The 24,925-nt window shown below is 42.0% G+C and overlaps 1 protein-coding gene across 1 annotated transcript in view; it reads left to right on the top strand.

Annotated features, from left to right (window-relative positions):
* The window catches only part of nlgn4xa (neuroligin 4 X-linked a), a 118,420-nt gene extending 93,713 nt beyond the window's left edge, over positions 1-24,707 (top strand). Inside the window, exons 4-6 of the mRNA XM_063466283.1 lie at positions 4,212-4,397; positions 8,095-8,884; positions 22,103-24,707. Of these exons, the coding sequence (XP_063322353.1) occupies positions 4,212-4,397; positions 8,095-8,884; positions 22,103-22,997 (1,871 nt within the window). The 3' untranslated portion in view covers positions 22,998-24,707. The remainder of the gene's footprint in view (positions 1-4,211; positions 4,398-8,094; positions 8,885-22,102) is intronic.
* Positions 24,708-24,925: the final 218 nt, after the last annotated feature.

Raw genomic sequence — 24,925 nt, 5'->3', positions numbered from 1 at the left:
CTTCCACTGAATGCCCAGGGGATGCTGCTTTCCTGTTGGCTGATTATCATCAACTCAGAACAAGGGGATAAACCTCTCTTCACCAAAATAAGAACAAAATCAGATTGGCTCAGAGCAGGTTAGTTAGGTACAGTTTAAGTGATTTGATTTTTGGTTTAGGATTACTACTACTTCATTTTGCTTTTGCTTTGCTCCTGCTAAATTGCTTGAGTAAAATTCTAAATTGTGGACATTCACTTTTAACCTTTTATGGAGCAGTAAAGGTAAAAGTCTGAGGATTATTCTTTATCAGTGCAAATAGCTCTTACAGGTTTCCCCTGGTGGCTGTAGTTCAGGTGGTAGAGCCTACCAGTCAGTTGGTGGGTCGATCCTTGTCTGCTCCAGTCTGCATGCCAAATATCTTTGGCCAAGATACTAACCCCACGTTGTCTGAATGTCTGTGGGATGGAAGCACTTACTTAGAAAGAGCATAGGAGAAAGTGCTGGTGTGAAAGTTGTGTAAAGCACTATGGGTGCTCAGAATAGAAGAGCACTGTATAAAAACCCGTCCATTACCTAGTGGCATTAAATGAATCTTTCCTTGGAGCCTGCTGTCCAGGCTACTAAAATCATTCCAGAAATGACAAGTGCCACAATCAGTAGGGGAACTACCTTTAACAGGTGAGACTGATGAATTGTAGGACTACTAATGAGGACTGGGTGAGACTCAGATATAAGTAAAATGTGTTAATGAACCACATTTTTCAGCTTTTGATATTTTTCTTTTGAAAAAACAAACAAACCTTTGAGTCCCTTTTGTCTATTTGAAATTAGCATCATCATTAAAATGAAACACCAACTGATTAAAGTTTACGTCTAGAAAATGCAAACCCAAACCTTGTTTAGCTTTACGTTATACATCCAGCAATTTTTATATGCAGTGCTACATGTAAAGTGCTAATTTACCCCAAAAAGTTTTGTCTAAACAGTGTTTCAAATTGACATGTAGATTTATTTTTTTCTTTAAGCCTGTGCTTATAAAATGTTGTCAATGATGCATCTCTAGGCTGTAGGCTTAGTTATGCATGCAGTCTATTTTGAGGACATAGTGCTTTGAAATGAAGCACTGACTAATCTTCACACATCCTGAAGACTGCCTGATAGGCGTGCCTCTCTCTTTGGCTTCTTTGTGGTGAGATATGTGAGGGGAGAGAAAAACGGGGAAAAGAACAGGAATGAAAGACTGAAGGGAGAAGGGAAAAAGGAAGGAGAGCAGTGCCAGGACCCGTGGTCATCCTACAGGGTGTACGAGGCTGCCAGAGGCCTTGTAATCTCCCCTTACCCTGCCCTCCATCCCATCTCTCTCATCCTTTCCACTTCACCGTGACAAACAGGATCGGCTCTCTATGAAAAGCCAAAGGCTACCTCTTGTCTTTCTTTCCCCTTTCTTACCCAGCCGCCCTCATCCCATTTGTCATTTACCCTGCCTCACTCTTGGTTAACTCACAGGGACTGGCTGTTGCTGCCCGGCTTGGCTGCCGAGCTCCCAGGCCTGGCAAGAACGCTCCACCAGTTCCCCCAGTGTCAGCATTTAGAAACCCTCTTAATGGGTTTAGGCACATTTGCTAATTTGTCAACAAGTTTTGGATGTGGAAGCTTCTGCCAAGCTGCTCGGTCTGGCACTTGACTGAAATGGATGTCTGCTGGCCAACCGTTTGTGTAGGCACGGGCAAAATCAAATTCAAAGGACTTTCAGTACTTGACAGTGAGTGGCTTGTAAACGATAACAAATTATTTTTATCATTCTGCATATTTATAGAGATGAATTCAGATATTATTCAGATAATACTTTGATGCTAGAATGATAATGAATTTAATAAAATTGAAATTTGGTGTAAGAAATGGCACATTTCCTGCCACTCGAAAACTGGAAGGCATGTTTGTGGTTCCTCACATTACTTTGGTCATCACATAAGGTCATTCCATGACATCTATTGTGCTGTATCACTGGCCATTTGATTTATTTATACCTGTTTAAGTGTTTTCATCAGAAATCTAATCAGCCAATGACATGGCAGTGGGAAAAAAGGTGATTTAAGGCAGCGGTCAACCCAACCCTTTTTTATCATGGACCAGTTTCACGTTGGACAAATTGTCTGTCTGTGTGTGTGTGTGTGTGTGTGTGTGTGTGTGTGTGTGTGTGTGTGTGTGTGTGTGTGTGTGTGTGTGTTTGGGTGATGTAATGAAAATATAATGATTCTTGAAATTTTCTTTTAAATGTAGCTTTCTTTTTGTTGGCGCTCTCCGATTCTTCTGGTGTCACATCTTTGGCTTTCTCTCCATTTTCAAAGACACTCTCCAGTGATTTTTCTTTTCTTTGTGTCATTTTTGCAAGGGTTAGCTTGCAGACTTAATGATGCATTGAACAAAGAAAAAAAAATTGTACTCTGTGATGTTTGTGTTATGTAAGTTTCCAGGTGGAGGCTGACCATTGGTGGAAGATGGAATGAGGCCGGCTACAAATTGGGACCTGACTGGGCCGGCAGCCTCTCCTACTTCCTGTTTCTAGCGAGCCGCACGTTTGGCCCTGTGTTCTGTGTGACTGAGTTTCCTGAGATGAGAAGAGCTAGGCTGCAGTGTAAATAGTTTAGAAAGACCTCTATCTGGACATGATAGCTGTAGGGGTGGGAAGCCGTTTCTTTTTAGAACCTTTTTTCTCGTGTTTCGGTTAGGGAGACAGGTAAGGGGCTTGTATTTTCTTTTAGGGTTTTCTCACTATAGGTAAGTTAGTTCTGTTTCATTTCTAGTGTGTTTTGTTTGTTGTTTTGTCCATGCCCACCCTGGCGCTCACTACCTGTCGAATTAATAAAACAAATAGTGGCTGTGTGATTTACTTCTTTGCTTTCTTTTTCTTGTTTTCCTTGTGTTGCACTCCGGCCCCCCCTAGGCCGGTGTGCAACAGGGATATTTTCTTGACACACTTTAGAACCAGCAGGGTTGTCAAAACACAACAACCTACCTCAGTATTGTTGTTGACCATGTCCATCCATTTATCACCAGTGCCCCCATCTTCTAATCGCTGTTTCCAGCAGGAGATTGTGTTATTGTGTCTTTGTCGCATAGCTCAAATCACCTCAGACTGGTTTCTTAAACCTGACATAGAGTTCAGTTTACTCAAATGGCCATCTCAGTACAATAGAGCATCTCTGGGATCTGCATCAATTCAATTCAATTCAATTGTATTTATACAGCGCCAAATCACAACAACAGTCGCCTCAAGGCGCTTTATATTGTACAGTAGATCATACAATAATAGATACAGAAAAAAACCCAACAATCATCACTTGCATCATGCATGTGCAGCCAACAATTCAGTATCAACTGTGTGATGTGTGAGGAAACATTCCTCGTTTTGCCAACGTGGAACAAAATGAGGAACGTTTTCAGCACTTTGTGCAATCTCTGACAAAGAGTTGCGGCAGTACTAGGAAAGCTGCACATAATATCGTTTCTGGCAAACTTTGTTAGTACTTCCTTAATTTTTTGTGGCAAAGATTTAACAAGGGACTGGAAACATGATAAAATACTGTATTTAAGGTGGGGATGCATTAAGTGCATACCCACAATCCAAAAATAATAACACAGAGCTGGAATTTAGCATAAGTTCCCTTTAAAACTTTAATATATAAGATTCCTATTTTTAAAAAAGTCACCAGAAGGAGGTAGCATTTACCAGACAGTTTAGTGCACATAAACTCTGTGCATAACAGTTTAGAGGCACATTTAAAGGAAAGTTGTGGGCTTTTGGTTGGTTCTTTTGCTTTGTGCTTGTAGAAACGAGGATGATAGGTACTATTTTAAGTTTAATAGATAGTAGGTACTTCTTCAAGTGTGTTTAAGCTATATTCTACAGCATTGTACACACTAGTACCTCTAGATGGTTTCAGAAGATTTTTTTCAAAAGCAGCTAAGTGCAGCTTTGGTCCAGTCATGAAATAATTATACAGAGAAGCACAATCTTCTGTTTTCATAATATACTCAAGGTCACACTGATTCAGATGAGAAATACAACACTATTTCACCAGTTTAACTTGCCTTGAGATAAAAAAAAAAGTGTACTAGGCATTTCAGAGATTAAAAAATTACTTGTAATTTGAATACTCCCATTAAATCAGTGCCTTTTGGAAGTAAAGAAGAGATCTCTTTTCTCTTGTGTGTTTTCACCAATACAGGGTTTCTAAGCACAGGAGACCAGGCAGCCAAGGGCAACTATGGACTGCTGGATCAAATTCAGGCTCTCAGGTGGATCAAAGAAAACATCCAGGCCTTCAAAGGAGACCCAAAGCGAGTGACCATTTTTGGCTCTGGTGCTGGAGCATCGTGTGTCAGCCTGCTAACCCTCTCACATTACTCAGAAGGTACATGTTCTTTTTCACGGATCAAGGCACAACCACAGTAATATATGGTCAAAAGCAGGGGTCTTGTCATCAGTTTATAATTCCTGCTTTGTGTATCTGTTATTTTGATGCAGTGTGGATTTCACATCAAAAACAAACCCACAGTGAATCATGAAGCCTGGAAGGTTTTTTTTTTAAAGCAGACCTGAAATGATAACACATTTCATAGTAGAGGAAACAATGTAGCAAAAAGACATGTTTTCTCTTGTTTAGTTAAAATTAAAGGGCATCATAATGCTAGGGTGGCTCAGCGGTACAGTGGTTAGCACTGGCACCTCACAACCAGAAGATCTGAATTCCAATCCAGCCTGGGGCTTATCTGCGCTCTCAACACTATTTTGAAGTATTTATTTGTCCTTGAGTGAATATATGTATACCTAGGTAATCAGATTTTTCTCAAACATAAACTGGATTCATTTATATTCAGTTAGCATTTTTATATCTAGCAAATCAAACACTTAATTGACTTTTAGTGTGCACAGCAACTAGAGGTCGATGGGCAATTTTTGTAAACAAAGAAACAAAACCACAGAAATGAGAACCTAACCTCAATATAAGCCTAAGCTCTGCTCAGCTGAAGGAAGCGCTTCAGTTTGTATATCCATCGCCCCCGCCTGTTCACCGTGTGTACTTTGTAGCTTTTTCAAACAAAAAATATTCCTGTATGAAAATGGAGTGTTTGCTCTTTGTCTCTTAGAGTATTTCTAATACAGGGAACACTTCATACGTATGACAAGCATGCACATTCCTTGGGTTGTTTATCATGTTTGATACTGAAATGCAGTCTGTAGTCATTTACACTGGAGCATGAGGTATGAATGAGAAAAAGACTCTGGATTGTCTTGCTGTATTTACATCTTTGTTTACAGACAATAATATGAAAAATTTTAATAAAAAAAACAAAAGATAATTCTAGTAAAAACAAACAAACAAACAAAAAACAGGATTTGGAAGATTTGGAAAATGTTCTCACAGTTCCCCTTCAGCTGTCCTCTCTTTGTGAGATGAAAACAGGCTTTGTGAAAAACAAAACTCTGCACAAAATGTATATTTTTATCTTGCTGGTAAAAGTCTCTTGGTCGCTTTACCAAATATGCAAGGGAAGATTTTTATTTCTTTATGTCTTGGCTATTTTGGTGTTTCATTTTCCTTATCTTGTACTTGAAGAAACATGAATGGCTTGATATACACATATAAAATCCCTTGTGTTCAATTGCTGCAGCAGTCATGGTGCCCATACACCCTTGTAGGCAACCTTTATTTTATCAGACTTCACAAAGGAAGGTATTGTCACTTGTTGCCTCAGTTGGATCTCTGTTGTAAAGCTGCCATAAAGATTTAAGTAGCTTCAACATTTGCATTAGCAGCATACCAGAAGCTGATAACACTCTCACTCTTTCAGTCTGTATAGTTTTAGAGTGAACATCTAACTAACAGTGACAGTGGTGAAAGCTTGTACACAACTAGCCAGGCTTTATGGGAAATATCTGCTCTGTCCTTATAACATACTTTTCAACTCAGCCCGGCTGAGTCACCACTGTGTTTGCATGAATATAAATAGAACCCATCGAAAAAAAGGATTTTATACTTGACTTCAGTATTCCTACCGTACTGTGGCCCACTTACTGACTGGCAGCTCAAGAAGTCATGCTAACAATGTTCCAGAATGTGGAACCAGCCTGAGTATAGTAACAGCAAATATCTTCTATATGCCAGTTTATCATTCATTCATTCGTTAGAGACAGAAAGACGTAAATTAAATATTATGAATTATTCTATTATTTGCTATGAAATGTGCTTGTGCTGGAAATAATGGAGACATGGCTTCTTAGAATTCTGTTATACTGGTCTGCAGTGTTATTTGAGAAGTCTTACCCACATCACATCATCATGTACTAATGTGTAGTCATGACCTCTTTGGCAACACATTTTATCACACTTTGTACCCACTTAGTACATTTTGTTATTTTTATTTTTTACATGTAGGGTAGATGGATAGAAATGTTTTTGTAAGTGTTGAAGTGTTGGAGGACTGGCTAACCGAAAAGAAGCTAACTCTACTACACGAGCAGATCTGGCAGCACAAATGAATCAGCTACTAATGGAGGAGATGCCTCCACAATGGCTAACTGAAGGCCAGACAGTCCTGATCCTCAAGGATCCCCAGACTGGTCCCATCCAACTACCAGCCATTACCGTGCCTCAGCTTAACATGGATGCTCCTGACAGGCATCATAGCGGCTAAGATGAACAGGCACATGGCTCAATACATCAGCAGGGCCCAGAAAGGAACTGGCAGAAACACCAGAGGGGCAAAACACCAACTCCGTGTAGATAGAGCAGTCTCTCGAGTCTGTAAGACCAGACTAACCGACCTGTGCACCGCCTGTATTGACTATAAGAAAAGCTGCGACTCAGTGCATCAGACATGGATCCTGAAATGCCTAGAACAGTACAAATTCAACAAGACCCAAATCGCATTTGTCAGGAATTTTATGGATATATAGCAAACGCCATTAAGTGCGGGATTTCCCAAGTATTAACCTGTCCCCACTGCTGTTCTGCATAGGCCTGAACACTCTCAGCCAGATCGTTAATAAGACTGGCTACAGATACTACATACTACTGGCATACTACAAGCTGTATGCCAGGAGTGAACAAGACATCAGATCACTGATCCACACCACTCGGAACTCCAGCAAAGACATTGGAACGTCATTCGGACAAAGAGGGAAGGTAGTCAGAACTGAGGGGATTGCACTACCAGAAGGCAACATTGGAGATATTGAGGACAGCTACAAGTACTTTGGAATCCCACAGGCAAATGGGAATGATGAAGAGCCCACTAGGAAAGCTGTAAACACTTAATTCCTTCAGAGAGTAGACAAGTCCTGAGGAGTGAGCTGAATGGGAAGAACAAGATCTGGGCAATCAATGCTTACACCCTGCTGGGATCATAAGTCCAGCACCCTGAGACCGTAAGCTAAGCAGAAGGTGGCCAAGGACTAGTGAGTGTCAGAACTACTATCAAAACAACAAAGACCCATGAGTACATCAGGAAGATGACCAAAACTCGTCATTTGCTTAGTGAATACCTCAGGCAGCAAAACCCAAGAAAGAAGAGGAGCCATAGAGGGTTACTTACTATAGTCTTACAATAGAATAATGTATATCAAATTGCTTGAGAATTAGTTCTCCAAGATCATAACTGTGCTTGTCTTGCTTGGTATAGTGTTAACAAACAAGTGGCAAAACATTTGCTTTATCAAGCTGAAAGGTTGCCTAAGAGAGTTGAGGCTTTATTAAAGGTGGTCATGCCAAATACTGACTTTCTAGCTTGTTTGAACTTGAAAACTCAGTTTTTGTTTCATATGTTGTATTTCCATGTTCAATAAATTGCTGCACCAGTTTTTAACAATGTGTGACAATGAATCTGAAAATAACTCACAGAATTTTTCAGCGATTCTGAATTCAATTAAATGGTAAAAGGGCATGTACTCAGTAATCACTGTAACCAGACAAAAAGTTAAATAGACTGGAGTGCCATTAAAATCTATTTTGAAAGAGAAAAGTACTGCCGATTTTGCAATACCAATTTAAACCATAAAGCATGAATACAGTGAAGTGTGTATATTACTAACACGAATTCCTATCTCAGATCTGTTCCAGAAAGCCATCATCCAGAGTGGCACTGCTCTGTCCAGCTGGGCAGTCAACTACCAGCCTGCCAAATATACAAGAGCCCTGGCTGAGAAGGTGGGCTGCAACATGCTGGACACCATCGACCTGGTGGAGTGTCTGCAGAAGAAGAACTACAAGGAACTAATTGAGCAGTACATCACACCCGCTAAGTACCACATTGCCTTCGGGCCAGTGATCGATGGTGATGTGATCCCCGATGACCCCCAGATTCTCATGGAGCAAGGGGAGTTCCTGAACTATGACATTATGCTGGGGGTCAATCAGGGTGAGGGGTTCAAATTTGTTGATGGCATTGTGGACAGTGAGGATGGCGTGTCTGCCAATGATTTTGACTTTGCTGTGTCTGACTTTGTTGACCATCTGTATGGCTACCCTGAGGGCAAAGACACTCTTCGTGAGACCATCAAATTCATGTACACTGACTGGGCTGACAAGGAGAACCCAGAAACTCGCCGCAAAACCCTGGTGGCTCTGTTTACTGACCATCAGTGGGTGGCACCAGCTGTGGCCACAGCTGACCTCCATGCTCAGTATGGTTCGCCCACATATTTCTATGCTTTCTATCACCACTGTCAGAGTGACATGAAGCCCAGTTGGGCTGACTCAGCTCATGGAGATGAAGTCCCGTACGTATTTGGAATCCCCATGATCGGCCCAACGGATCTCTTCAACTGCAATTTCTCCAAGAATGACGTGATGTTAAGTGCTGTTGTCATGACCTACTGGACGAACTTTGCTAAAACAGGGTAGGTGCTTCTTTTCCTTGTTATTTCTTGTCCTTCACTGCTCTTTCTATTTAATGCCTCTATAGAATCAGTAGTATGAAACTCTTCTGAATACATGTAAAATAACACAAGACAAACAGACAAATAATTAACATCAGATTCAGTAAAAGGACTAGATGTTATAGTCCCTGATATTGCATTGCTTTTCACTAGCTGGGCCCACGTCCTCATTTTATGTTTGACAGCGTTTTAGTAGGTAAAGGTGAATGCTTTGACATGAATCGAGCTGCGGTTTGGGGAAGGCCTCGAAGGGGACTGGCGACGGCTCCCGGGCCTGGCAGATCCCCATGCACTAAATAGAAGTGAAGAAGTTAAAAAATGGAGACCAAGGAGGGAGGGAGGGTGGGGCACGTAAACGAGAATGATCAGCTTGCAGAGCTGGGGGAACCTCTGTAGATGACAGCCGGAAGGAGCGTGTTTGGAGGCGTGGTCCTGCTCCTGAAATTCTGATACATAATCTCCAATAAATGGAAAGAATCTTGAGGGATGGCTGTTATGAGTAAAGGCAGCCCAGAAACTTTACCAGCAGCACACATCGTTGTGTGCCTCAACTTTCGGTCTTCTACCCAAGCTAATCTGCCATTCTTTTGGGATCAGATTTATTTGAAACGTACTTTCTTTAAAGCACTATATGGAAGAAACCAAATTCATATTTCCATTTCCCTACCCTCTTATTCTCATAACTGGTTTAATTGTACTGTGAGTGAAGTGGCAAAAAAGCATCATAAAGTGTTTTTTGTTTCTCAAGAAACCAGCTCCACATGTTTTCATGACTGTAGTGGATTCAAATAGTCATTTAATTACTTCTGTAGTTTTTTTTTATTTTTATATTCAGTTAAAATTTGCACTGAAGCCATGACTCACCATCAGATCCTGTGACTGTGAAGACATAATGTGTGATTCAAATCATTTTTATTACTTGCAAACACCTCCGTGAGCCCTAATGGGCAATGGATGACTCCTCCTATAAGGACAGAAATGTTTGATAACAGGATAAAGGTGATCACTTGAAATAAGACTGTCATGATTTAAATGAAAGAAATATAGGTGGATCCAATCTAGTGCAGCAAAATGACCTCCAAACCCTAATGAGATGCATTTATTGTATGTTTGTGACACAATAAATGACAGTATGGTGGCATGCATACACGTCAGGTAACCTATAATACGTACTGTGTATAAATACTTAATATTCTAAGGATAGACAGAACAAAAACTCTTGCTATGATTAGCCTAGAGTTTGAATGATTAACATGTGAGTCAAAAAGATCAAGTGGAGGTTAATAAAACAAGTCAAATCCTCCCAGCTGCTGCAGCAGTGCTGGGTTTGATGAAAGGATTTTCTTGCTGTTTATATTTGGATCACGTTTTTGCATCACACACACCTTGAGATTAGGTATCAGCGTGTTTGCAGCCCAGTCATACTGAAAATTCACTTTAAGGTGAATAAATAAAGTCATGATCAGCTTCATAGTCTGTAGTGTTCATTCTGGCAGACTTGCAGACATTTTGGAAGACTCTTTTCTCTTGCTGCTTTTTTAATGGGCACAGAATAAAGCACTGTCATGAATCATGGCAGAGTGATGGTTTTTTTTACTTTTACTCATATTACTACAGAGAATTGGACAAGTTGAGCATGATACCATATGTGCATGTTAACCAAAAGAAATTAATGTCAGCATACAAAGTTAAATCACATCCATTCAATTTCTTCCGCTTATCTAATTTAAGGGGTTGCTGGAGCCTATCACAAGTCGCCACTCTGTTGTAGGGCTTACACAGAGTGACACACAACCATCCACACTCACACGCACAGCCATTGGCAATTTAGAAAAACCAGTTAACATAATCCCATTAACTGCATGACTTTGGATTGTGAGATGAAGCAAAGTACCTGAAGAGCACTCACGCAGACACTGGAAGAACATTGAATTCACTCCAGTTCAATTTTATTTATGTAGCACCAAATCACAACAATGTGCTTGATATAATAGGATAAAGACCCTACAGTTATAGAGGTTTTTTGGGTTTGTTTTCTTTTTTGCCTGTCCCGTTTGGATCTTTAGCCATCACAATTGTTGTCTGAAGGCCAAGAAAGATGCCAAGCGGATCCAAGTGGATCATCATGGCCATATTGGTCCATTTGATTGACCTTTATTATAATTATGTATTTATTTGATTTGATTTTCGGTTGTTACAGACGGGACAGACATGACTGGGGGATAGGACAGGGAGAAAGAAAGAAAGAAAGAAAGAGAGGGAGAGAAAGAAAAATAGAGGGGAGAAGAGATGGTGAGAAAGGGGGGAAGAAAAAAAAAGAAAAACAAACAAAACACCTGGATCACCTGTATGGAGATAAGAAAAAACAGAAGAGAAAACAAACAAAAAAGAGCAACATAATAAATACAACACCATCACAATAAACTAGCTAACAGTAGATAACAGTAGATACTAAATATTACATGTTATTGTGCAGCACGCAAGATCGACAGCGCACAATGTGCTTTGAGGTAGCAGCCAAGAAAGGTGTAGTTTGTGTCTGTGAACACCTGTGTGCACACCTGTGTGGATCAGCACGCTTGAATTCAAAAGGTTTCTCCATGTAACGATCTGCTAGGGAGTGTGGGGAGCTATAGCCCCGTCCCCCAGGGCATGAAGCAGGTATGGAGGAGATCCAGGCCCCAGAATACGAGGGCCCAAGGAGGACCACCGGGGGGGCAACCATGCCACCCTCCTGGGAAGAGCTGAGGAGAGCCCCAAATGAGAGGTCACCCAGCAGCCACGGAGCAGAGGCCAGAGGGGGTTGCAGTGACATGTCCGTGGGCTCTTCCGGCAGCCAGCTGTGCCAGAGAGGAACGGGCCTCAGGCCCAGAGGCCTGAGGGTACCCCACCCCCCGGAAGGGGCCCAGCTGGGCCACAGGCGCCAGGCCTCGCCAATCGGCCACCAGGAGTGAGTCGGTACATACATGAGCGCCCAGCCCCAGACACCAAGAACCACCAACACACCAATGTCTGAGGGCATCAGCCACTGGCAGGGAGTGTGGTGAGGGGAGATAGGCCTCCATACCTCGGAGAGGTGGCGTCTAAGACCCAAGCTGACACATAGACACAGACGAACAGGCACACGCAGATACAAACGTGCATTCCCACCCCCATATACACAAACAAATACTCGGCACTCACCCGACATGGAGACAGACACAAATAGACACTGTACACACATTCACACTCCCCAAACATACTCTATATCCCAGGTCCGGGTACCCCTGCCCCCTGAGGGGCAAACCGTACCCGGACCCAGGAGATGTAACCCTTCTCTCTGGGGTGGAGGAAAGCAGACCGCCTTCTTATCTGCAGTAGCAGGGAGGCCCCGCATCCCAGACCCCAATCCGACGGCCAGCACCTCCTCCCAGCCCCCCAGCCCCGACGGTTAACAGAACGGGGGTGAGTGAAGACCCCAAACCTCCCTCCGCTCGCTCATATGTAGTGTTGCTGCGTGTTGTTCTAAAGTGCATTTAAAACAGAGGAGGGCATGGTGCTTCCTGCCAGAGAGCAGCACGGCTCCTCCCAAAAACCCTCAGTGTCTATATGCATTTAAAATTGAGGGTAGGGCACCAGCGCCAGAGGTGGGTTTGAATACACAGAACATCCTCTGGACGCTGTATGACGTGCCCACCCCCAAGCCCCTATATGTATGTGTTAAGAGAGTATGAGTAATGTGGATGTCTAGGTCGCGGAAGGGGACAGCCTCCCCTGCACCCTGGTGACACACCTGCACCCCAAGCCCTGCGTGTGTGTGGGTATGGTGGAGCGGGAAGAGGGAGACAGCTGAGGATGGGGAGGGAAGAGAGGGAGGGGCAAGCAGTCCCTCCCTGGGGCCAGCTCCCCCGCTGACCCCAGTAGGCACCCCTACACTCTGGAACCCACCAGGGCAAGGGGGCCCAGGCCCATCCGTACCGGGGCCCACAGCAGCAGCACCACCCCGCCCCACAGAGTCCGGGGCAGCCCACCCGACTCCACCGCAGAGAAAACTGCACCAACCCCATCATCCAATCTTCTCCCAGACTACACAAGACAATAGACACCCAGTTGGAGTTGGACTGGTTCTTATATAGTGCTTTTCTACTCTCTAGGAGTACTCAAAGATAGACAACATGTCACATTCACACCCATTCTCACAAGCACTTTCTCTATACATAGTGCTTTCTAAGTACATTCACACTCTGGAATGGATGCATTGGAGAGCAACTAAGGGTTAGTATCTTGCCGAAGGATACTTGACATGCAGACTGGAGGAGCCAGAGACTGAACCACCAACCTTCGGATCAGTAGATGACCTGCTCTACCTCCTGAGCTACAGCCACCCCAAGTGGGAAGTTAAACCTCCTCTGCTGGAGGTTTCTTCCTGTTACCTTTCAGCAGAACCAGGCTCGGGGAGGGGCAGGGCCATCTGCTGCGAATGGCTAAGGGTGAGGTGTGGGAGCCAAGACAAAAGACACAAATGTGGACAAAGACACAATGTGGAAGAGAGCCAAAGATGAATAATAATGTTTAAATGCAGAGGTGTATAAACACATAGTAAGTGAAAGCATGCACACTCCAAAGCACCCCAGTGTGGAGATGGTAGATGGGAGACCTACTTGCTATGAAGTAAGAGTGCTAATCACTGCATCACTGCTATCCCAGGCTTTCATATTCAGATAGACACAGCCCACTGCTGACCATGGTATTTTACAAATAACTTGAGTCTTGAGTAAAAAGGGGGAAAAATGAACTGCTCTCCTGAGATCAAAGTAATTAAGTATAATCCCAAACAACATTTAAGATTAAGATAGGTCATCGCGGTTAGCTCTATGTAATGTGAACTTAACGTTGATCCTTTTCTTTTATTTGTAATAGTTTTTTTTAAAGATCACCATTTTAAAACTGACACTACAACTACGTTGTTTGAGATAACAGCTGAATAATAAGTGTACTTGTGGGTTTTACTGAATGCTGAATATTCAAAACACATCAGCATAATTCTTTAAAGAAGTGGCATATCATCAAAAATTGTTTATCTGCCTTTCATGGCTGCCACTTAAAGATGAAGCATTTCAATATGACTGAAACATACTGATGTGATGTGTTGGATGATACAGTGACAGCTGAGTTTCAGAATATCAGCTGTACAGTTCTGCCATTTGTCACATAGCAGGCATAAGTTTTAGAAGTTTCGAACTTTTGAATTGCCAGTGCACTGATACAGGTATGTGTAGGGAGAGTCTAAGGGGCTTGGAAAGAAAAGCGTCTGGACTTCTTTAAGTTTCCTTGAAAACATTTCATCCGAGAAGCTTCTTCAGTTCTAAGAGCAATTGGTGGAGAGTCCCAGATTTTAAGCCCTATGGGAGTGTCCCCCAAGAGGGTCATGGACCCCCTATTGATCCTCTACCTAATCACACAAGCCAAGGTGTGAAAACGGGTGTAGGTCACAATCAGCCAAAGCTTCGGGTGAGCTCACTGTGAAACCTAGTCTCACCCTATCATGTGACTTGCTGCGGTCAAATGGCCCAAGATGTATGTGGGCATTAATGTGTCTGGGAAGGATCTCAGAACTGCATCATAGATGGCAGACAGTTGGTGTCGTAAGCCCCGCCCTCTGTTCAAAGATGGTGGCACGATGACCTGGATGGCTGAGAATCTTCACAGACATACATGTAGGGAAAGGAGAAAAGTGATTACAGGCCCATTACATCTGTGTTGCTGCTGATTGGACTGACTGAATCTGCTGCTGAACTGAAAACAGTCATTTCGCAACATCAGAGCACATTCCCTTGGAAACAGTGAATGTTTTTCAGGCAGACGAACAAAAGTTGAGTCTCTCTCTGTTCAGTCCTAGAGTGATTTTAATATTGAAGTCTCCACAACTGATTTAGAAAGTGGAAGAATCAGCAGTATGTCAGCCTTCACTGCTTTAAATGCTTTCTCACTTCCTCTCTTTGTCTTTTATGAGTTTTATGAGTGCCATATATTTCCCATTTTTCATGAAGTGATATCATAAAAGCTGCATTGCAACTGCAATCTTAAGTAATGTTTTAGACTGTGTTCACTTCATAATATCATCATTTGCTGATTAACCTCTCCCAAAGTAAAGTATTTGGCCTCTACCTCATTCCCCATCACTGTAACGCAGATTAAAACAGGATTGAAACATTCTATACATTTGTTATATTTTTTAATATACTACTTTATTCATAGATATTTTAAGCTGGGACAAAGTAACACTGAAAGTATCTGTTGCACCTCTGTAGTGACATTGCATTGCAGCTGTGAATTTTCTGCCTTAAAACACCTGCTTTATGGACAGGAACACAGATTTAGGAATCCAACTTACAGCAAGAGTCGCTGTTTCCAACAGATGGGATGCTTGATGGAAACATGGAAGCGGAGTATATATTTTGCTGTTCAATAAACATGGAGGACCTCAAACATTGACATTTCTTAAAGCTGATTCAGTGGTAGGGGATGGCATATTGTTCCAGCATATGTTAGTGCTGAGATGACAGGCCTTAAGTGAAACCCCGCCACCTGCTAGCAACACCTAATGTATGAGTCCATATGTAAGCACCAGTTGGAGGGCAAGCCTCGCAGCGTTGCTGTGATCAACCTTTTTAATGAGAGGACAAATTTATGAAATGGCACAGGTGGTGCTGTGAACATATTACACTCATGTCTTTGAACTGGAAACTCTATAGAATTATTTTCTATGGCCTTCATTACCTGTTAGAATATAGAAAGCATTAATACTGTGAAGTGTTTAGGTATGAATGCCACTGATCCCGGGCTCAGGTTTTTGTTGGTTCTGTTTGTTTTCTGTATGTATCCATCTGAATTCCAGACTTTTTTTCCTTACTTGAAATGAAACGTGGGTTTACATAATCAGACACCCATCCATGAGCATGCCCAAATGATATCTCTCCTTAACATTTTATAGGAGGTTTTTCAAATTTGGCACTCACTCGCTCAAAGGTAAAAGGTCGAACATCAATACAAAATCATGTCTTCCACACAAGGTAGAAAATCTGCTTTTAATTCAGCTCCGTTATTCAATAACAGAAGGTGGTGAACAAATATTTGAATAGGTCTGGACAGATATGGATGTAAGTACAAAGCAGACTGCTCAGCAGATACATACAACTGCAGGATACCCTGAGTCTTCATTTTTGTGAAAGTTCTTAAAGACGCGCAGAAAGCAATGGTGGTGTTGTGCTGGCTACATAGCAAGAAAGTTCTGGTTTTGAGCCTTTTTGTCAGCTGGGGTCTCATTTTGTGTGTGTTTTATTTCTAAATTATTTCTAAACTGGACACATCAAGTCATTTTTCTATTTTAAACTAAAGACTCTACAATAATACAGAGTAAGCACTTGGTGACAGCTGAAAAGAATAACTCCCTAACAACAGGAAGAAACCTCTGTCAGAATCAGACTTAGGGAGGATTTAAAAGTAGAATGGGAGGCAGAGCCTTCAGTTTTCAGGCCCCTCTTCTGTGGAACCAGCTTCCAGTTTGGATTCAGGAGACAGACACTATCTCTACTTTTAAGATTAGGCTTCAAACTCTCCTTTTTGCTAAAGCATATAGTTAGGGCCTGCTGGCAGCATGGTGGTTAGCACTGTTGCCTCACAGCCAGAAGATCCTGAGTTTGATTCCACCACCTGGTCTGGTCCTTTTTGTGTGGAGTTTGCACATTCTCCCTGTGTTTCTGTGGGTTCTCTCCGGGTACTCCAGCTTCCTCCCACAGTCCAAAGACATGCAGATAGTGGGGTTAGGTTAATTGGTAACTTTAAATTCCCATAGGTGTCAATCTGAGTGGGAATGGTTGTTTGTCTCTGTGTTAACCCTGCGACTGACTGATGACCTGTTCGGGGTGTAACCTGCCTCTTACCCTAAGGACAGCTGGGATAGGCTCCACCCCCACCGTGACCCTGAAAGGGATAAGTGGAAGAGAATGGATGAACACTTCCATCCAGTGCTCTAATGGGGTGATATGGTACTATAAGGGCTTTAAGATAAGATGGGCCCTGATTATTCAAGAACATTCAAGCCAATATGGGCAAAATCTGTTCTCTCTTTCTAGTTGATCCAAAATGCACTCCTGATAATAAATACAGTAGTCCAGCCCAGAAGAAATGCATAATGTTGTTTTCTATGCAGCACCTGAGAAAAGATGCAGTCCTACATATTTGTTTAAAATGCCCGTTGAAGTCCAAAGTAATGCCATCCAGAGTTTTATCTGAATTTGCTATGCCTTCTAATAATGCTGCCTAAGCAAAGCATGTATTACAAAACCTTGTAACACCACAATTAGACCTGTGTGAAGAGGACTCCTCATTTACATGAACAAATTGGAGTCTGTTAGATAGATTCAAACCATCGCAGTGCAGTACCTTGATTACATACAGCATCTGCTAATCTCTGTAGCAAAATAAGGCTATTTGAGTAAGAGTTTTACCCAACCTGCAAAGCCTCCAAGGCCAGACAAGCTTGCTCAGGGTAGTACAGCATAAGCTGTGGCTGTGAGTTCTGTATACCAGACATGTGAAATATTAGTAAATACAATGTCCATCCCATAAATGTCTACACTAATGTATTTGTTTAGCTGTTTATTTATTTGGTATATAGCAATACACTACACTGGTATATTTAATTTTTTGCTACTGTGTAAATACTATGGAAAGAATACAATCACATAGAGTAAAATGGTAAATGGACTGGTTCTTATACAGCTCTTTTCTACTCTATCAGAGCAATCAAAGTGCTTTACACAGCTTACCTCATTCACCCACTCATACAAACACTGTCTTCTGTGCTCTTTATATGTAAGGGCTTTCTATCTAACATTCACACACATTCATACTCTGATGGATGCATTGGAGAGCAACATGGGGTTAGTATCTTGCCCAAGCATATTTGGTATCCAGACTGGAGGAATCAAAGCACCAACTTTCCAATTAGCAGATGACCTGCTCTGAGCTATAGCCACCAAAGACCACTTACAAAAAACAGGGTTTAATAAACCTTTAAAGGATTACAAAATGAATACATCTTCTTGACCTTAAAGACCAGCAATTTAATAACAATATAACATTATAATTTAGTTTGATTCTCCAGTTCTCCAATATCGAGCCAGTTTTACTAAGCTCCTTATACAGTGGCTTGCAAAAGTATTCGGCCCCCTTGAACTTTCCCACATTTTGTCACATTACAGCCACAAACATGAATCAATTTTATTGGAATTCCACGTGAAAGACCAATACAAAGTGGTGTACACGTGAGAAGTGGAACGAAAATCATACATGATTCCAAACATTTTTTACAAATAAATAACTGCAAAGTGGGGTGTGCGTAATTATTCAGCCCCCTTTGGTCTGAGTGCAGTCAGTTGCCCATAGACATTGCCTGATGAGTGCTAATGACTAAATAGAGTGCACCTGTGTGTAATCTAATGTCAGTACAAATACAGCTGCTCTGTGACGGCCTCAGAGGTTGTCTAAGAGAATATTGGGGGCAACAACACCATGAAGTCCAAAGAACACACCAGACAGGTCAGGGATAAAGTTATTGAGAAATTTAAAGCAGGCTTAGGCTACAAAAAGATTTCCCAAGCCTTGAACATCCCACGGAGCACTGTTCAAGCCATCATTCAGAAATGGAAGGAGTATGGCACAACTGTAAACCTACCAAGACAAGGCCGTCCACCTAAACTCACAGGCCGAACAAGGAGAGCGCTGATCAGAAATGCAGCCAAGAGGCCCATGGTGACTCTGGACGAGCTGCAGAGATCTACAGCTCAGGTGGGGGAATCTGTCCATAGGACAACTATTAGTCGTGCACTGCACAAAGTTGGCCTTTATGGAAGAGTGGCAAGAAGAAAGCCATTGTTAACAGGAAAGCATAAGAAGTCCCGTTTGCAGTTTGCCACAAGCCATGTGGGGGACACAGCAAACATGTGGAAGAAGGTGCTCTGGTCAGATGAGACCAAAATGCAAAACGCTATGTGTGGCGGAAAACTAACACTGCACATCACTCTGAACACACCATCCCCACTGTCAAATATGGTGGTGGCAGCATCATGCTCTGGGGGTGCTTCTCTTCAGCAGGGACAGGGAAGCTGGTCAGAGTTGATGGGAAGATGGATGGAGCCAAATACAGGACAATCTTGGAAGAAAACCTCTTGGAGTCTGCAAAAGACTTGAGACTGGGGCGGAGGTTCACCTTCCAGCAGGACAATCTGGCTGAGGATCTTACGTGGTCAGTACACATAAAAAAAACAGTGAAGAAGGCGCAGCAGCGCCTCTTCTTTCTCAGGAGACTGAAAAGATTTGGCATGAGCCCCCGCATCCTCAGGACCTTCTATCGCTGCGCCATTGAGAGCATCCTCACTGGATGCATCACCACCTGGTACGGCAACAGCACCGCTTACAACCGCAAAGCTCTCCAGAGAGTAGTGCGGTGTGCTGAACGGATAATTGGAGGTGAGCTTCCCTCCCTCCAAGACATCTACAGGAAGCGGTGCCTGAGGAAAGCGGGGAGGATCATCAAGGACTCCAGTCACCCCAGCCATAAACTGTTCAGACTACTTCCATCAGGAAGGAGGTTCTGCAGCATCCGGTCCCGTACCAGCAGACTGAGAGACAGCTTTTTCCACCAGGCCATCAGACTGCTGAACACGTCATAGACACCTCATCTTCACTACTGGAACTTCAACATTATGCACTCCATACTGTACATTAATGCCACTGTTTTGCACATGTCAACTACCGACCTCTGTATATTTTATATATCTTATTTTATTGTTTACTCTATTTCATTTGTAAAATATGTATATACACACTCACACACACACACACACACACACACACACACACACACACACACACACACGTAGAGAAACATATTTAGTATACACATCCAGTAATGCATATACTCTTATATATTGTACATATATTTATTACTTTCAGATTTAGCCATTCTTATATTTTGCTTTTTTTACGTTATTGTATTTTTGCACAACTCTGTTGCTTGTGAAGCTCGCACACAAGAATTCCACTCTCATGTACTGTACCAGTGTACCTGCACATGTGACGTGACAATAAAAGTGATTTGATTTGATTTGACAACGACCCTAAACATAAAGCCAGGGCAACAATGGAATGGTTTCCAACAAAACATATCCATGTGTTAGAATGGCCCAGTCAAAGTCCAGATCTAAGTCCAATCGAGAATCTGTGGCAAGATCTGAAAACTGCTGTTCACAAACGCTGTCCATCTAATCTGACTGAGCTGGAGCTGTTTTGCAAAGAAGAATGGGCAAAGATTTCAGTCTGTAGATGTGCAAAGCTGGTAGAGACATAGCCTAAAAGACTGGCAGCTGTAACTGCAGCAAAAGGTGGTTCTACAAAGTATTGACTCAGGGGGCTGAATAATTACGCACACCCCACTTTGCAGTTATTTATTTGTAAAAAATGTTTGGAATCATGTATGATTTTCGTTCCACTTCTCACGTGTACACCACTTTGTATTGGTCTTTCACGTGGAATTCCAATAAAATTGATTCATGTTTGTGGCTGTAATGTGACAAAATGTGGAAAAGTTCAAGAGGGATGAATACTTTTGCAAGCCACTGTATATTCTGATGTGTGTGAATTTTTTGATAATATATGGAATAACATATCGGAAACTGTGATTGTAGAACTCTTGGGTCAGCTTTTTCCCCCTTAGGACTTTATTTCATTGGACAAGGTCATGTTTTGAGCCTAGATATGATACTTTAAGAATAATAAACACCAATAAACAGACTCGGCAGTAGATTTAAGTCATTAGACATACCAGTGCTTTGTGGTGAAGAGAGAGCTGAGAGTAAAAGTGAAGCTCTCGATTTACCAGTTGATCTGCGTTTCTGGTTACGAGCTTTGGGTAGTGACTGTAAGAACGAGATCGCAGAGACAGGCGGCGTAAATGAGCTTTCTCCAAAGGTTGGCTGGCCTCTCCCTTAGAGAGTGACGAGCTCGGCCATCTGGGAGGGGCTCAGAGTAGAGTCACATTGAAAGGAGTCAGTTTAGGTGGTTTGAGCATCTGACAAGGATGCCTCCTGGGTGAGGTGTTCCGGGCATGTCCCTTCGGAAGGAGGCCCTGGGGCAGACACAAGACGTGCTGGAGAGATTATATCTCTCGGCTGGCCTGGGAACGCCTTGGTGTTCCACCAGAAAAGCTGGAGCAGGTTGCTAGGAAGAGGGAAGTCTGGGCTTCTCTCCTTAGGCTGCTTCTCCTGTGACTCAGCTCTGGATATGTGGAATAACTGGACAGATGGAGTGTCAGGGGCAGCAGTTCTGTAGTAATAATAATAATTACAATACGTACTGTTGCCTCACAGCAAAAAGGTCCTGGATTTGTATCCACCATCTCTCACACACACGCACAACGAGCTAATCATGAACATTGCAAACAGTGCTTCTTGTTGCATCTTAAAATGCAATGTGTGAACTGTTCCTCTTGAGTACTGAGATAGACAACAACCCACAATCTGCGTGTCAGCTCCAAGGTTGTTGTATAGCTTTCACTCCCCCACAATTCTTCAAAGTTAATGAAATCATTCTCACAAAGTCACTGGAGAGGTAGCTCTTTCTCAAGCTACCAAAAAGTGCACTGAGTAACACTGAATATTAAGAAAATGTGACAACAGACCTGGAAACGTGTCATTGGTGTATAAGGACACAGAAGACTTTGTCAGCTTGTGCATTTAAATTCAGAGTCACCTCCAAACACATTAGCTTTGGAAAGAAGGAGCAAAGAGATGAAAACAGATGAAAGACTTTGGGGTTTGGGGCTAATGACTCATCTGGAAGTGTCACAAATTCGTGCTAACTGAATCTAATGGACTCTTACATTGTTGAATTGTATTATCACATTGCTTTAAAACTATTTGAGGAAGAGCTAATTCAAAGTCAGAAAAACCTGCTTTGTTACTTTGTGTTCACTGTGTTTTAAATGGTAATGAATGTGATATTTAGCTTTTTTCACAGATGTATATTTCCTTTCTCAAAATGAATTAGAAATACAGTAATGTAGTAATAATTAGCTGTCCAGAAATCCTTGGCATGTTGATTGAAAAGGGTTTTATCTCTTCTGCTTTTCTCTTTCAGGGATCCAAATCAGCCAGTTCCACAGGATACCAAATTCATCCACACAAAGCCTAACCGCTTCGAGGAGGTAGCGTGGACAAAGTACAACCCCAAGGACCAGCTCTACCTTCACATTGGCCTCAAACCTCGAGTCCGAGACCACTACCGAGCTACCAAGGTTGCGTTCTGGCTCGAACTGGTTCCACACCTTCACAACATTAATGAATTTTTTCAATATGTATCCACTACTACTAAGATACCTCCACAGGACACTACACCGTATCCTTATACCAAACGATTCCCGGGTAAAAACAACTGGCCCTCCACCACACGCCACCCGGGAGTTCCTTCTGCCAACACCAAGCAAACAACCAACCAGCGCAAGAGCGGGGACCTGACTGATGAGTCAACTGTGGTGATTGAGACCAAACGGGACTATTCCACTGAGCTCAGCGTCACGATCGCCGTGGGAGCATCGCTGCTATTTCTGAACATCCTCGCCTTTGCTGCACTCTACTACAAGAAAGACAAACGTCGCCATGAGTCCAACCAGCGTGTCCCCACCCCGCAGCGCAACTCTGCTCCAACCAATACTCCATCTACTGCCAATGACGTAGCCCATCTGCAGAGTGAGGAACTGATGTCTCTACAGATGAAGCAGCAACAGCTGGAACACGAGCACCACCATGAGTGTGACTCACTTCAGGCCCACGACACGCTGCGGCTCACTTGCCCACCAGACTACACACTCACTCTCCGCAGGTCACCTGATGATATACCCCTGATGACTCCCAGCACCATCACCATGATCCCCAATTCCCTGGCTGGCATGCAGCCTCTGCACAATTTCAACACTTTTGGTGGCAGTCAGAACAGTACCAACTTGCCCCACGGCCACTCCACCACGCGGGTATAGCTCAGCTGGGACGGGACTGTGCCAGGTTCCCTCTGGATTAACAACTACCCACACGAGGAGAATATAAGTTATTCAGCAGATGTTATTTTGCTACCAAGCCTTCTTGAAAAGTATATACAATATAAATTGATCATAAACTCACAAAACTATTCAAAATGAATGTTATTACAGTAATAACTCTGTTTGGAGCAAATTGTCACGAAGGTTTTCGAGGAGTGTTACCAAGACAAAGGGCAACCAGTGGATGACTGTTATATAATCTCATGACACAAAAACAGCAGTTTCTATGTTGACAGACAAAGACAACAGTTGGTGAAAAGCAACAATGGAACACCATCTTTTCATGATCCTCCATGCACCTGACTTGGGCACATGAAATGTATTTATGAAAACTTTGTATAAAAAGAACACGAAAAAAGGTATATAGATATGAGTGGAAATCCAAAAAGTTTTAAAGAAGAAAAATGATATTAAAATTGCTCCTGAAACTATTGTTTTTATTTTTATTTTGCTTGTGCTTTATGTTGAGGTTTGTGTAAATATACCTGAACATCTGTCATTCTTTCTTCCTGTTACGACTTGTGTTTCATTCATTTTCGCACAATGACCAAATTGCGATCACAATCCCACACTTGGAGAGTTGCACACTGCGGGTTTGCAGGTCACCACATACAGTACTGTCTCGTGCATTGGTTCGTGTCCACGTTTTAGATACTGCATGTCCAGAACGAGCTTTACTTTTCATTTCAGACATCTACTGTCTGACAGTATGGACTGACTCACTCCCATCACCTGCTGTCACCCTGTTATGCTTCCAGCAGTTTTCTGTCTCGCAACCTCAGCACTGCCCGTGCTTACGATGTGACCAGCAATGTATTATTTAGAAATAAAAAGGCAGTGATTTTTTTGTATTAATATTAGTTGGATATGTTTGTAAAGAAATATATGTTAGATATTTTAAATTGTCATATGCTAGCAATATGTAAAGTATTGTGCCAGGATTGTGATATTTTGGGTTACAAAAAAGTGAATGAGTGTAAATATTAATGATGCTAATTATTATGAAATTACAACACGAGTAGTCATAACTCTCTTTCCATTTTGCATCCTATTATGAAAAAAGAGGCAGAGGATTTTAAGCTACATTTGTAAATTCTATTAAATATATATTCATTTGGTCTATAAACCAGTCAAGATAACGAGGGTTTTAATATAGAGTTGAAAAGTCCTTATTTAGTAGTTAGTCTTGTATTTATTTGCAGTTTTGCCTTCAGTAATACTACGCATATTTCTGGACACTTGTATAAAGTTTTTCTGCAACATTTTTAATAAAATATCACAGTATTTTCTAAATAAAAAAATGGGCGAGAGATAGAAAAGAAACATGGTTCAAGGTCTGATCGGATTGGATTATTTGTCTGGTGTGTGTTTAATTGGAGAGTATTGCCACTGGACAAAAGAGCACATGTCAAAGCGTTTTCACTCCTACAAAGTCACATTCACCTTTGCACACATATTTCTACAGCAATTTATATTTTATAGAAATAAACTTACACACAAGAGTTGCTGGATTAGAAGTTTATCTGGGTTTATTGTGCCACAGTCACCCTGATAATAAAAAAACCAGTTTCACAGCAAGAGCTCAAACTTTATCTGAAACAAAGATGTTGCAAAGGTAAGTCTTTCATGTTGTTTTAAGTATAATTGTTTAAAATGTTCATCTTGTTACAATTTCACGCTCACGTTCATCTGTGTTTTATTTAGTAACACACACTTTGATTTATTAAAACATTCAGAAATTACTCTGTCGGTTTAACTAGTCATTTTTTATCACAGTAAAAACAGTGATTAAAAACAAGTATCTTGTTGTGATTCCACTGTAATACAACAAAAGTCTGAAAAAAATACTTGATGAAGTAGAGAAAAAA

The sequence above is a fragment of the Pelmatolapia mariae genome, linkage group LG23, assembly GCF_036321145.2.
Source record: "Pelmatolapia mariae isolate MD_Pm_ZW linkage group LG23, Pm_UMD_F_2, whole genome shotgun sequence".
Lineage (NCBI taxonomy): Eukaryota > Metazoa > Chordata > Actinopteri > Cichliformes > Cichlidae > Pelmatolapia > Pelmatolapia mariae.
The sequence above is the reverse complement of the archived record's forward strand: the minus strand, read 5'-3'. Positions and strand labels throughout refer to the sequence as shown.